Genomic DNA, 13,572 nt, shown 5'->3' on the forward strand with positions numbered 1-13,572 from the left:
GCATAATTGTACAGTAAGAGAAGTATATACGACGTACAACGTAAAACATTTTTGCAATACATTTTTGACTAAATGTGCTTTTGCCCCTAGGCTATTTAGTTATTTGGTTTACGAATTTTGTATTGAGATGAATGGTAATTGATACCAGTGTTTGTAATTAGTAAATTATACGACCCTATCAGTTGCTATAATGGCACAGTTTCGTGAAAATAATAACTTTGAACTCGGACGATCAAAAGGTTATTCTGATGATGTCATGCACTCGATTATAATAAAGTATTCTGGTAAGTTATTTTTACACGGCGCGTCAAAATTTTTGTAATTGCAGCTTTGCTTTTTTTTGATGTTTATTGTAGTTCTTAATTTAAATTAAATTATGTTATTACTTATTAAAAAAAGCCTAACGTATGTAAAATTATAAATACAACGAGTGGGTTTTAAAAGCCTGCTGATATTGAAATTGAAAATCTCAATTTTATTGATTTTTCTTTGACATATCATCTACGATTTCCAGTACCCTAAACAGATAAATACCTAAAATTTTTCGCATTTTGTTTATTAGTCATCGTAATGAAATATTAATACCAGATTTTAAAATCACATTATGCTGTTATTGCCCAAACGTCAAACCAGTTTGTTTTTCTGTCTATATGTAATGCGATACGACCTCAAAATTAAAAATGAATGAATGACGTAATTAAAATCGGAAGTCATTAAATTGTGACACTTCTAAAACATTCAACTTGATCTTTTTTGATATTCTGTAAACTAAAATGCTTTTAATTAGTATAATTTTTAATTCTGCGTTTTTAAATAAACAAGAAATGAATATTTTGACACAATTTCGATGTTTATGATTTTTATGCCTCGTATTTATGTGTTATCTCCTGTGGCGTCATAAGAACAATCGATTGTCATCCATATGTCAATTGTTTAAGAAATTATTCACAAAATACCAAAAACATCAAGCAGCATAAATAATAAAATTGTGAGCACTATTGTATCCTTTACCTTTATAGCATATCTTAGTAAAGGTGATATTGTTGAAAAGTTATAGTTAAAAGCATTTCGTAGTTGTTTTGATTTCGAGCGCCGGTGTTTTCGATAAGCATTTTAAAGTCAAATCTTGCCCTACATGTTTACTTTGCAAGCTCACGAACGAAAACCAATTTCCAACCGGCATCTTTAAATACTAAAATAGCGTGACGGATGACCTTATATTTCGTAGACTATGGATAAGTTTAAAAAAAACGCGCCTAAAATTATAATCAGCCTCATCTAAGTCTTACCTGTTTCTCTTTTTCTCATACGCAATAAACGCTTGGGCTACATAGAATGTGCTGGCTCAATCGTGCTTATCCTATCCTTAAGAAAAGTCAAAATAAAGAAAGCTAAGAAAAAAGGAAATTCACAATTTACCACCCTCTCTATAAAAAACTGAAGTACCTTAACTTTTGTGTAGCTATTCAGCTGAGAAGTTTGTTTAGTATTTTACACGTAAGGCTAGCGATAAGTAAGCTTACTAAAGACTGTGATAAACGGTAATGGATAAATAGTGTATACGACTTTAATACTTATTACAAAGATAAGAAATAGCGCTGCTACCACGATGAACTTTCCGGGGATTGAAGGAGTAATATTTAGCGGGCGAGGTTGAACTTAAAACAGATTTTTAGCCTTTGTACAAAAAACAAATAGGTATTATGTTATTAACTTGATGCTAAAAGTATTTATTTTTTAGATCAGAGAGACCAAGTTCAAAAGAAAACGTTTACAAAATGGATTAACCAGTATTTAGCCAAGGTAAAGTAAATTTTGTTTAAAATAAATAAAAAAAATTAGTTATATAAATATATATATTGTTTTTTTCATATTAATTTAAAAAAATTAAGCATATTTTTATATTTATTAAAATTATTTACAAATAACCAAACTATTTTTTAAAATGTGTGTTTAAAAAAAAATTTTAGTAAAAGTTTTAATTGCAAAAGCTGATATAATAAGGAAGGCGTAGGTGTTAATAGAGTTCTATTAACACTCTGTATATATAAGGTTTAAGCAAGTTTCCCGTAGGCTAAAGAATTCTATTTAATAAACAAACAAAGATATGGGAACTGATTGTAAAAGGCGGTTTCATTACATAATAAACTCGATCTCATAAAACAGCGTGATCTTATTACATTTGGTCTTTTATTTTTAACAATCATGTTACGGTTGGATTTTTGGGGTTTAATTTAGATACATATGTGTATTTTATCTGTTTAGATCAATCGGAGGGTTGACAATCTGTACGAGGATCTACGAGATGGCCATAACTTAATTGCCTTATTGGAAGTTCTATCTGGCACCTCATTGGTAAATCTAAAAAAAATTAATTAAAATTACAAAACTTTGGCAATCATTTTTTTATCATTTTTTTGGCTTGATTGTGTTTTATAATAAACATTATTAATTTTTGTTTATATACATTCTTATTTTAATATTCCTTCGGTCATTTTGTGATTTTTAGTTAGTTCTTTTATATACATGCCAACCTTAGAAAAACAGAATCTCAATGTCGATTATTGTGTTGTTTTTTGAATCAGCCATAGCAAAAAAAACATTAATTCAATGTTAAATTTTCTTTTCCCCTCGCATGCCAACCCCCCCAACACAACTCCTGTATTTTAATGTTTTTTAAGTTTTATTTTGGAGTTTACATGAACGGAATACTTAACATACTGATGCGGAATTCGTTTAAAATACACCCCTCTAACAATCGATTTAATCTAACCCTGTTTTTGCACCATCGGCCCTTAATGACATCAATGCTATTTGTTAAGGTGTTGATTGAATTTTGAATTTTTTTTGTGTAATCAGAGCACTAACAAAAAATGAGATGCTTTTACCAATTACCCTCTAACCCACTCATGCATGTAGCTTTATGTAATATTTTCCACACAGTTTTTTTGTAAGAGAGATTTGGGGGTGTAATTTTCTGGCACAAACTAACACTTTTCAAAATCCTATGCTTTACTCTATCACAATACTAACAAAGCAGTGTAAATCCTAAATTTTTATGAGTTTTGTGTTTTTTATCTTTTCTCCCTTTTCTTTCTTTTCTCAAGCCTCGAGAAGACAACTATATCTCCCATATGAGACTGGTGAGAAATTAATCTTTAGCTTTTGTTATACTTTCTATTCTTACTTTTTTCTTCTTGTAGTAGTTGCTATATAATTTGGTTTGCTTACTACAATATTGCATTCAATTTCTAATTTTTAAGTTTTTTGATTTTGCTTTTTTTTACAAAAATAATTAAATGATTTAATTGTACAATGAATTTTATCATTTTTTTGAGCTTTTTCGGTAATATTTAACAAAATATTTTACTTTTATTTCAACATTTTATCAGTCATTTTCATTGGTGAACCAATTAATTTATAATTTTCTACACCAATTTTTAAAGTTATTATAATATTTTAATAAGTTTTTGTAACATAGATAGGCCTACTAGATAATTTAAAAAATTTTAATTAATTTCTAGCCACGAGAGAAAGGACGAATGAGATTTCACCGTTTGCAGAATGTTCAAATCGCACTTGATTTTCTTAAACAAAGAAAGGTAAACTTTTTATTATAAATATTGAACGAGTTTATAAAAGACACACTAAATATTCTTTTAAAGTTAAGCCTCCATTATAAAGATAAGAAGCAATTTAATTGTTTGCAAATAATTAAAATCTGGGTTCTTTAATCATTTAAACAAAAATATTTTAGACTATGACCTAATCACAAAAAAAATTTACTTTTATTTTAAAGATAAGCGGAAATTAACTGTATAGGCTATACAAATTATTAAAATCTAATTTTTTTTATCATTTTTATATGTATTTTTTTTTTTAGTTACGACTTGTCAACATTCGAAATGATGACATCACAGATGGGAATCCTAAATTGACTCTAGGTCTTATTTGGACAATTATTCTACATTTCCAGGTAAATAACATGTGTTAAATTCACCAATTTATTTTTATATCAAATCCAAGAGCCCATTTTATTTTTTATTTGTATTTAAATAACAGTAATAAATTAAATCACAACATAAAGTGAAAGTTTAATTTGATTTGGACTAACTATTAGAGGTTTAGCTTAACTGAACAATTTTGAAAAATTTTTATTAAATTAAAAAATATTGAACACTTTTTTTAAATCATATGCCTGTTAACAGTACTTTGTTTTGACCTTTTAGAAAACATTTTTTAACCTTTTTTTTTAATTTTTAAGGGTTTTTATTTTCTTCAAAATTTTTTAGTAAGACAATAATAATTTCTGTGCATTAAACTAAAAAACATAAAAGTTGACATTAATAAACTGTTTAAATGTATTTTATTTTTAGATTGAAGACATTTCATTAGAAGGTACTGAAGACTTATCAGCTAAACAAGCCCTCCTAATATGGGCGCAACGTAATATGGATGGTTACGAAAACGTTGAAGTCAGAAACTTTACTACATCGTGGCGTGACGGAAAAGCATTCAACGTTATTCTGCACAGAAACAAGTAGGAATTTTTTTGTGTATTTTATTTAAACTTAGTTTTAGGGTAATAGTTTTTTTTAATTTCTGTACCCTGGAATTATATATATACCTTATTTCTTAAATGGAGCAGTGCATAATTTAATTAACTAATTTTGTGGTCTATTAGATACGTATTAAAATATTTTAAACTTAAGTTACATTTTCTTGTTTTTTCAAATAAAAATATCATAACTAAACGTAATTCCTTAATAAAAAAAATTTAGCCCTTTTTGTATGGTATGAAATGCTTCTGATTTAAATATGCTTAAGCCAATGTAATTAATATATTTTTAGGCCAGAGGTAGTTGATATGAATCAAGTTATGAAAAATGATGCCAAAACTAACTTGGATCAAGCTTTCTTTCTTGCTGATAAGGAATTCGGCGTCACAAGACTTTTGGACACAGAGGGTATAAAATAATAATAAATTTAAATATTTTGTGTACATAAATTTTGGAATTTAAGTTGTAAAACAAATATAAAAACAGGTAGTTTTATTTAATACAAAATAAGCAAGAATAAATTTTTTAAAAATGTGACTTGAAATAAAAAATATTATCTTTTACATTAAAAATGCTTTATTTCAAAATAACAATTTCAAGGTTAAATATTTGTTATTAATTATCTTTTAATACATTAAGCATCATCATATATCATTTTCTCTATACACATATACAACTTATTAATTAAAAATATCTTACATTTAAACATACATGTATATGACATGCCTAACATTTACCTTGTCAGTAATAAAACACGACTCTTCAGAGTTCGGTTAATATTTAATTTACAGAATGTTTTTTAATGCCTTTGGGTTTAGTGAAAATGTAATATATCTTTAAGTCTTGAAAATTGTAATAAAAATGCAATAAATGTAAATTGGTGAAAACGTAACATACTATAATTTATAATATACCTATAATGTAATGTATCTATAGTACCAGTCAATTCTTTTGTCATTTATTTTATTTTAAAGGCCTTTTAATTGAACAAACATTTATTATATATTTATATCCTCGAATAAGTTTTAATATAGATTGCTATATACGTCAAAAATCACTTATTAAGTTATTTTTTTGTTTAACAATTACATTATAACAAATTTTTTTTACAATAATTAAAGTTTAAAAAGTTCACATTTGTGTTTTTTTAGATGTTGATGTTGAAAAGCCTGATGAAAGATCAATAATAACTTACGTGTCATCACTTTACGATATATTTCCACAAGTGCCTCCATTACCAATCAACATCACTGAAGAGGTAAAATAATTTAAAAACTAAGTTCAATTTTTAAAATTTTAGTTGTGATTCTCTATTTAAACATTTAGGTTTTGCTGAATTGTAGTTTTTTTAAATTTGTATATAAAATTTTTTTCTTTCAACTTTTTTATGCAACTGGAATTTGGACCTAAACAACATTAATTTATCATTTACTTTATTTGCAAAACAAATTACTAATAGTACAGTACACAAAACAAGCCTTAAATTCTATAACCCACATAAAATAACTGTTGTGCAATGCACTTGAACCATGGTAGGAATGCACTTACCTATTTATACACTTGACTTAACCAATATCTTATATGCACCCACGCAATTTACAAATATGAGTCATGCATAAACTCAGTTGTAATTGCAAACTTGGTTATCTTAAATTTGGGTTTACTTTGTTTGTTGTGTCTGATAAACTAAGTTCATTCATAATGTTTAAAGGTTTTTATTTAAATTTAATGAGTAAGCATTTGGTACTTGACATTGCTCAAAGTAAATGATTCGATGATACAAAAATTTATAAATTAAGCTGATTAAGTAAAAACACTTGCAAAAACAACATTAGTATGCTAAAAGCCTAAGCTGGTTTAAAACTAAAAAGTTATTTATATTTGGGGTTTCAATTTTTGCGTTTTACCTTGGTATAATTTCATACCTTCAAAGGCAACAACATAACAGCAGTGAGAATCTAACCTAATAACACAAAGCATAACATCTAATGTAACACAAGACATAATATCCAATGTTATTAACTTGATTTTTAAATAATTTTTTATCCTTTTTTTAAGTAGCAAATCAAAAATAATTAATCTACTATCTTTTTTTTTAGGAATGGCAATTTGCCTGGGAAGAATATCGTTTACTTACAAAGACTTTACTGGAATGGATTCAAACACAAACCATCATCATCAAAAATCATCACGACATTGAATCTGCTGAGTCACCCGCTGAGGTCACTGATTTAATGAACGAACTGAAAAGATTTGAAAATGAAGAAGTACCACCAAAAGAGGTAACAAATTTTGAAACTGTGTTTTTTTTGGTTAATTTTTGATGACTACAACTAACATTTATTAACATAAAATATTAATTTTAATTTTAAAAATATTTTACGAAATCAAATTTTTAAATTAAAATTATTGCCTAGGCTGATATTCGATCCCTCATCCCCAAGTACATGAACATCGAGCGTTTGTGTCTGGAATCGAGAGGCAAATATGCTCCAGAGGAGGGAAACGAACCTAAGAAATTAATGGGGTCATGGGAAGATTTGATTGAAGCTGTTAATGACAGAGATGCAAAGCTCACTTTGCGCTTTAACAGGTTTGCAAAAAAAAAAAATAAAAAAAAAATATAACTCAAGTAAAATATTAAAATATTAACATTTTTTTTATTGCTTTGTTATTTGCATACAAAAATTTTTTTAAATTTTTCATTTACTAGTTTTGTTGTTGTTATTTCATTATTTTGGTAATAATGACATAAAATTACTGTTTATATTCAAAGTTAAACAATATCTTAATTAAATTACAAATATTTGAGAAAAAAATACAAAATATTTTAAACTGTTTTGCACATAATTAAGCTTTGTTAATAAATTTTTAATGTTAGGTTAAAAAATCTTCATGAGATAACGATGAAGATTAGCAAGGATGCTGCTGAGTGCAACAAAAATCTGGAGGAAGCAGAAAGAAACATCAAATTGGTGGGTTTCTATTATTTTAAATATATATTTGTTATGTTAATTATTGTTATAAAAAAAACGCTTTATAATATAGGCTATTAAACTTATTTATGTTTTATTGTAAAAAAAATTGTGTCAATTTTTTTAAAAAAGTTTTTTTTTTATCTAAATTTAAAAAAAATTTTTTTTTAATTTCTTTTTTAAAATTTAGATTGAGAAAGATGAAGGAGAGGAGGATTTACCTGACAGAGTCAAAGAATCCTTGGATCAGATCGAGGATGTTATCAGAGGTTGCTTTAAGAATGTTCAAACCCTAAAGGATGAAAATTATTACCAAGCAGAAGACATGTATAAAACGTAAGCCCTTTTTTAAAGTATAAAACTAAGTATTACTGTTTATATTGTGTATTGGTTAATACTATTATTTTTTAATAATTTAATTTAAAATTGTAGTATCTAAAAATATATATTTTTTATTATTTTTAAAATGTAAAAAGTTACTATTTTTATTTTCATTTAAGTTTGGAACACTTAACTTGTATTTGCTTCTGTTTTTTTAAATTAAATTTCTAACTATTGCTTTAATATTTATTCAGATTAAAAAATTAAATATTTATTAAAATTAATTTTTTGATAATCAAATTTATATATTTAAAAAAAAAACTAGTCATGGTTATTTTACCTATTTTTGCTTATAATAAATTAATATTTTTTCTAAACAACTATACAAATATTTTTTAGTGTTTTTATGCTCCACGAGAAATGGATTGCAGTGCGATCAGATTACAACATGGCTCTAAAATCAGCTGAGAATGTAAGACTCGAAAAACTGGCAAAGCTTAAACCAAAGTTGAAGGAAACTCAGGAATATATTTATTTGGTTGAATGTATTAAATGGGTGAACAATCAACAGGTTAGTCAACAACTTATTTGAAATTATTTTTTTTTAAAGTGTAATTGCTGAAATGGCATTTCATAGTTTTTTTAATAAAATATTTTTAATGATATTAAAAATTAAAGAGTGTGTTATAATTTTATACAGAACATTCTGAAAATTTCATAGTAAAAAAAGTCCTCAAAAAGTTTACTAAAATATTATTTTTAAAAATTGGACAAATTTATTAAAAAAATAATATCAAAAAAAAAAAAAAATAAGCAAAAAATGCTTATCATTCAACATTCAATACAACTCCAACCTAAAACAACAAAAACCTTATTTAAATCTTTATTCTTTCAACAGGAAAACGTGGACAACTGTGCGTGGGGTAACGACTTACCCGGTATTAAAGACCAAATTAAGGAATTCTCATCCATTCAAAATAATAATAAAGACGCTGACCCTAAACTTAGCAAATGTCAACATGATAAGGTAAATATGAGGGTTTTGAGAAGTGTTTGATAATAAATATGTGATATTTTTTTACCACATGCACTTAAGTAGCATTAAGTGGTTGTTTTATGTCTATGGTAAATATGGTTTGGTTTCTGAAGTGATGACTGTTGGTTTTACTGCAAACAAATTTTCGCACTTTGATGAAAAAATATTTTTTAATTTAAAGTTTAGAAATATATTGGTTTATTGTATGTGTTGACTGCAATTTTTATATATTTTTATTGACACAAGTACAAAGGTTTTTTAGTTTTCACAAAAAAAAGTTAAATAATTTCTTTTTAATTTTAATTTTTAGAACAAATTTGAAGATGAAGATGAACTGAATGAATATTGTCATCTTTTAACACAACTTGAACACAAGGTTCCACAATTAAAGGCAAGTTTAAAAAGATACTTTAAATTTTACAGACATAAATTATACTTGAGTTATTGCTTAACTGAATTATTTATAAATCTCCTACTAAAAAATGGAGAAAAAATAGTGTAAAAACTGATTAATTAGTTTGTGCTACCCCAAAATTAAGGATCAAAAAAGTAAAGAGATGTTAGAACAGTTAATGTAACAAATACAATTTACATTAAATGTCATACTTATAAAGTAATATTACCATGTCACTAGATATAATTATAAAGTGAGGGTTAGGGTATATATAAACATTTCTAAGAACCCTTAAAATAATAAAAAATTTTATGAAGTAATTTAAAAAAATAAAATTAATAATTATTTTTAGGACACTAGTGCCACAAAAGCTGACAACCTGGACAAATTGCTGGCATTTGTTACAAATGCGACATCACATCTAGTTTGGATGAACCAACATGAGGAAAATGAATTTTCTCGTCAAATCCCTGAATCAAATTCATCTGCATTAGAACAAGAGTACATGGTAGGTTGCATGATTTTAAATGCTTAGTTAAAGTGTATTCAATTAAGTTTTTGTTTGTGAAATCATAAATTCATATTTTTATGGCTGATATTTTTAACTGAACAAAATTTTAAAATGATTAAAATTCAAAATATAAAAAAAAATGTTTTAAAAATCACTCAATAAATTATTTATAAGGTATTTGAAATTGTAGTACTCATAATTTAAATATTATTTACATGAATTTAATTTTTTGAAGTGAAATTTTAGTTACGGACGCTTATACTTTGAATTGTTAGCACCTAATTTAAAAAGTGAAAAAAAAATTTTAGTTTATAATTTTTTTAAATTTTATTCAGAACTTAATGGGTGACATTGAAGCTCGTGAACCTGCCATAATCTCAACATTAAATCATGGAGAACTTCTTAAAAATGAAGGTCACCCTGCTGTTGGAGTTATTAACGCTTATTTAGTTGCACTTAAAGATCAGTGGGAATTAATTCTTAATCTTTCTCTCTGTTTGGAACAACATATAAAAGATGTCTCTCAACAAGAACAGGTAAATTTTGTTTTTAAACACCACAAATGGCAGTTTTTTTTATTTTTATTTTTTTTTATTTTTTTTTATTTTTTGGAGGTGTATAAATTACACTTATTTATATATTTGTATATATATTGTCCACTAAGCTTTATATATAGATAATGATACTGATTTTTTTAGAATGATAACAGCTTAAATATTTTTTTTGACAGTGATTTGACTACATTTTATTTGTTTTTTTTTTACTTGGGTAGCATTTTTTGTTGCATTTTTTAAATTGTGTTTGTTTTAGTTTTCAAATGTTTGCGGTAACACCGCGTCACGCCTTCACGATTGCGATGAAAAACTTGATGACATCAGTAAAACATTTGACGATGATGTTACAGGGTCAAAAGCTGATAAAGCTGCACAACAATTACAAGTAAGCTAAACTATACCGATACTAATTTAAAAATTATGAATTTTTTAAACATGAAATTTAAAAAAATAAATAATTAAAATCATTGAAAATAATTTATTTTGGTACTAATTAGTTTTAACCGTAAAAAATGTGTAACCAAAAAACTTAAATTAATTAAAAAAAAAATTAAAATTACATTATTAAAAAAAATAATAAAATAAATAAACAGACTTGGTTAAAAATTTAAATGTAAATGTTTAAAAATGTAAAAAATATTTTTTTAAATGTGAATTTAATAAAATCTTTTAAAATATTTTTTTTAGAATGTAAGGAATGAGCTAGAGAATTGTGCAACAGTGGTTGAGAAATTAATAAAAGAAAGTAAAGATATACCCTGCTTGACACCAGAACAAACTGAAGATAAGAATGTTACATCACTGTGCAGCTACAGAAGTCCAGAGGTAAAAACAAAACAACAGAAAATCAAAAAATCTAAAAACTAAAGAAATTTTTTTTTTAAATTTCTAAATTTAAATTTTAAATATTTAGATATCGGTTGCCAAGGGCGAAGTGTGCCATCTAGTGGACAAAGATGAGGATAATAAAATGTGGACGGTCAAGACCTCGATTGGTCAAACAGGAAAAGCACCAAGTGCTATTTTCCAAATTCCTCCACCTAACCAAGCTAATGTAGAACTTGCTGAATCACTACAAAGGTTTGTCAACTAAATTTTTCAATGATTTTAATTTTTGCCCAGTTAATACTTTAATATGCCTTTGAGATATTCATGTATGTATGGACTACTTTATTGTTGGTATTAGGCAGTCCTTTCTAAGAAAACTTGTAAAATAATACAATTATACCATAAATATTTATTAAAACTGTTTTTCTATTGTATATATCATGTTTTGAAACTTCTTTACTAGAACATTGCTAACTTAATTTAACTCTTAACATAAATTTAAACAACTGATCTTCTTTCTTATAGTAAAAAACTGTAAATACTAAGAGTAGTGTTATTTGTACTGCCATTTAGAAAATACAATAAACATGCATTTATAATAAGTTATAACTATATTGAAGCTTATATAACATAATGATGAGATAAATTTGCCAAATAAATATTGTGTTTTTGATTTAATTTTTACCAGGTCATTGGAGGACAAACAGAATATTGCAAATAATTGTGATGCAAGAACCAAGTTTTTTGCAATCTTATTCAGATTTCAGGATAATTGTAAAAATGTTCTCGCACTTGATGTGGAAAGTGTAAGTCTTTTTTTTGTTTATGTCTTTAAAAAAAAACTATAAAAATTTTAATTTTTAAAAGTTTTTAAAATAGCAAGTCATTTGTTTTGTTTATTTTTTAATATAATTTTTTTTCAATTTTTAAATTAGCGTAATATAGTTCAACACTAAATTAAATGTTGTACTTTTTGTGATTTTTTTCATTTAAATAATATTAATATTTGGTAATAACATCTTTTTTATCATTTTAAAAATTTAAAATTTCCAAAAAAAATTAATTTAAATATTTTCCAGTTTGCTGCACTCTCCTTATCTGAGAGAGAAAATCTCATCCAAGTCCTGGATCAAGATTTAGCTCGTCTGGAGGACTCAGCAGATGATTTAACCAACGAGGATGATAAGCAACATCTCTACAAAGCAAGACAAGACATTGAACTTTGTCGTCAACATGCAATTAACTTGCTTCTTGAACTACAGAAACGTAAGTATTAAAAATCAGTTTTTAACCATGTTTTAGGAATTTGTAAAATTAGACTTTTAACTTTTTTTTTTTATGTGAATTAATATTTAAATGGCCACAGTTTATTTTTGCTATATTAGTGAAATTCTAATAAACAACTTAATTTGTATTGTAAAAATTAAACCTGTTTTGGGTTTTTCACATATTTTAATATAAAAATAATTTAATTTTTATATTTAGTGGTTAAAATTCATAACAATAATTTTTGACTTTTTAATTTTTTTTTACCAATTTTTGTAGAAAATGACACCGAAGAGAACTGCCAAACCTACATCTCACGTCTCAATGTTTTACTTCGAAAACTGAACGATGTAAACCAAACTGTAGTAGTGAGGATTCAAACCCAAATACCTGATAATGATAAAGAAGTGGAAGAGTTATTGGAACAACACCAAGTAGGATTTGTTCTAATTTTTTTTTTAATAATTTTAGTAAATTATTATTTTTTTTACTAAAGTTATTCTAGTTTTTAGTCATTGACTGATGTATTAAATTATTAATTATGTTTTCTTTTTTTTTTTTTTCTTTTTTTACTTTTCTCGGTTTTATAATAATAAATAAATAATTCTGTTTTTTATAAAACATATTTTTAAAACTTTTTTACTAATTTTTGAATAAACATTAAATACATTTTAAATTATTCTTTTTAAAAATTTTTGTATTAATTTTTATTTTTTTGTTTATTTTGTGTTTTTTTTTATTTATATTATTTTTTAATTTTAAAATTATTTTAGAATTCAATTGAGCAACTCCAACATTTGGAACCTCACTACAACCAACTCAGTGAAGAATCTCGTGCTCTGTTAAACAATTCACCTCCCACGACCTCTACTGCACATTTGACCTCTCAACTTGACCTTGTTGTAGAAAGGTGGAATGATACGTGGAACATAAGTCATGTTTACCTGGAAAAGTAAGTACTTAAAATAAATAATTTCATTTTTTTTTATTTGTAAAAATACAATTTTATTTATTTTTTTAATTAAAAAATTTTTGCTGTAAATTTTTTTTTAATTTTATTTTAAATTTTCAATAATTTGACTAAACCTAATATTTATTATTTTTTTGTAATTTTTTGGGAATTTAACG

General features: G+C 25.5%; 1 protein-coding gene across 10 annotated transcripts in view; it reads left to right on the plus strand.

The window, feature by feature from the left end:
* Positions 1 to 13,572, plus strand: part of LOC145750336 (microtubule-actin cross-linking factor 1-like) — an 80,024-nt gene that overhangs the window by 11,909 nt on the left and 54,543 nt on the right. For 5 of the 10 annotated variants that reach the window (XM_082566339.1, XM_082566342.1, XM_082566344.1 and 2 more), the window contains 24 exons: positions 1,742 to 1,803; positions 2,266 to 2,355; positions 2,682 to 2,822; positions 3,525 to 3,602; positions 3,884 to 3,976; positions 4,377 to 4,540; positions 4,852 to 4,967; positions 5,711 to 5,817; positions 6,659 to 6,841; positions 6,977 to 7,152; positions 7,441 to 7,534; positions 7,725 to 7,870; positions 8,255 to 8,426; positions 8,754 to 8,882; positions 9,202 to 9,282; positions 9,638 to 9,793; positions 10,132 to 10,332; positions 10,607 to 10,735; positions 11,038 to 11,175; positions 11,264 to 11,430; positions 11,867 to 11,984; positions 12,258 to 12,444; positions 12,724 to 12,878; positions 13,218 to 13,396. In XM_082566339.1, the coding sequence (XP_082422465.1) occupies positions 1,742 to 1,803; positions 2,266 to 2,355; positions 2,682 to 2,822; positions 3,525 to 3,602; positions 3,884 to 3,976; positions 4,377 to 4,540; positions 4,852 to 4,967; positions 5,711 to 5,817; positions 6,659 to 6,841; positions 6,977 to 7,152; positions 7,441 to 7,534; positions 7,725 to 7,870; positions 8,255 to 8,426; positions 8,754 to 8,882; positions 9,202 to 9,282; positions 9,638 to 9,793; positions 10,132 to 10,332; positions 10,607 to 10,735; positions 11,038 to 11,175; positions 11,264 to 11,430; positions 11,867 to 11,984; positions 12,258 to 12,444; positions 12,724 to 12,878; positions 13,218 to 13,396 (3,262 nt within the window). Of the gene's footprint in view, positions 1 to 175; positions 285 to 1,463; positions 1,653 to 1,741; positions 1,804 to 2,265; positions 2,356 to 2,681; positions 2,823 to 3,107; positions 3,144 to 3,524; positions 3,603 to 3,883; positions 3,977 to 4,376; positions 4,541 to 4,851; positions 4,968 to 5,710; positions 5,818 to 6,658; positions 6,842 to 6,976; positions 7,153 to 7,440; positions 7,539 to 7,724; positions 7,871 to 8,254; positions 8,427 to 8,753; positions 8,883 to 9,201; positions 9,283 to 9,637; positions 9,794 to 10,131; positions 10,333 to 10,606; positions 10,736 to 11,037; positions 11,176 to 11,263; positions 11,431 to 11,866; positions 11,985 to 12,257; positions 12,445 to 12,723; positions 12,879 to 13,217; positions 13,397 to 13,572 lie in introns of those variants that run through there. The other 5 variants (XM_082566345.1, XM_082566349.1, XM_082566341.1 and 2 more) reach the window with 5 other exon arrangements.

The sequence above is a fragment of the Corella eumyota genome, chromosome 4 (assembly GCF_963082875.1).
Source record: "Corella eumyota chromosome 4, kaCorEumy4.1, whole genome shotgun sequence".
Classification (NCBI taxonomy): Eukaryota; Metazoa; Chordata; class Ascidiacea; order Phlebobranchia; family Corellidae; genus Corella; species Corella eumyota.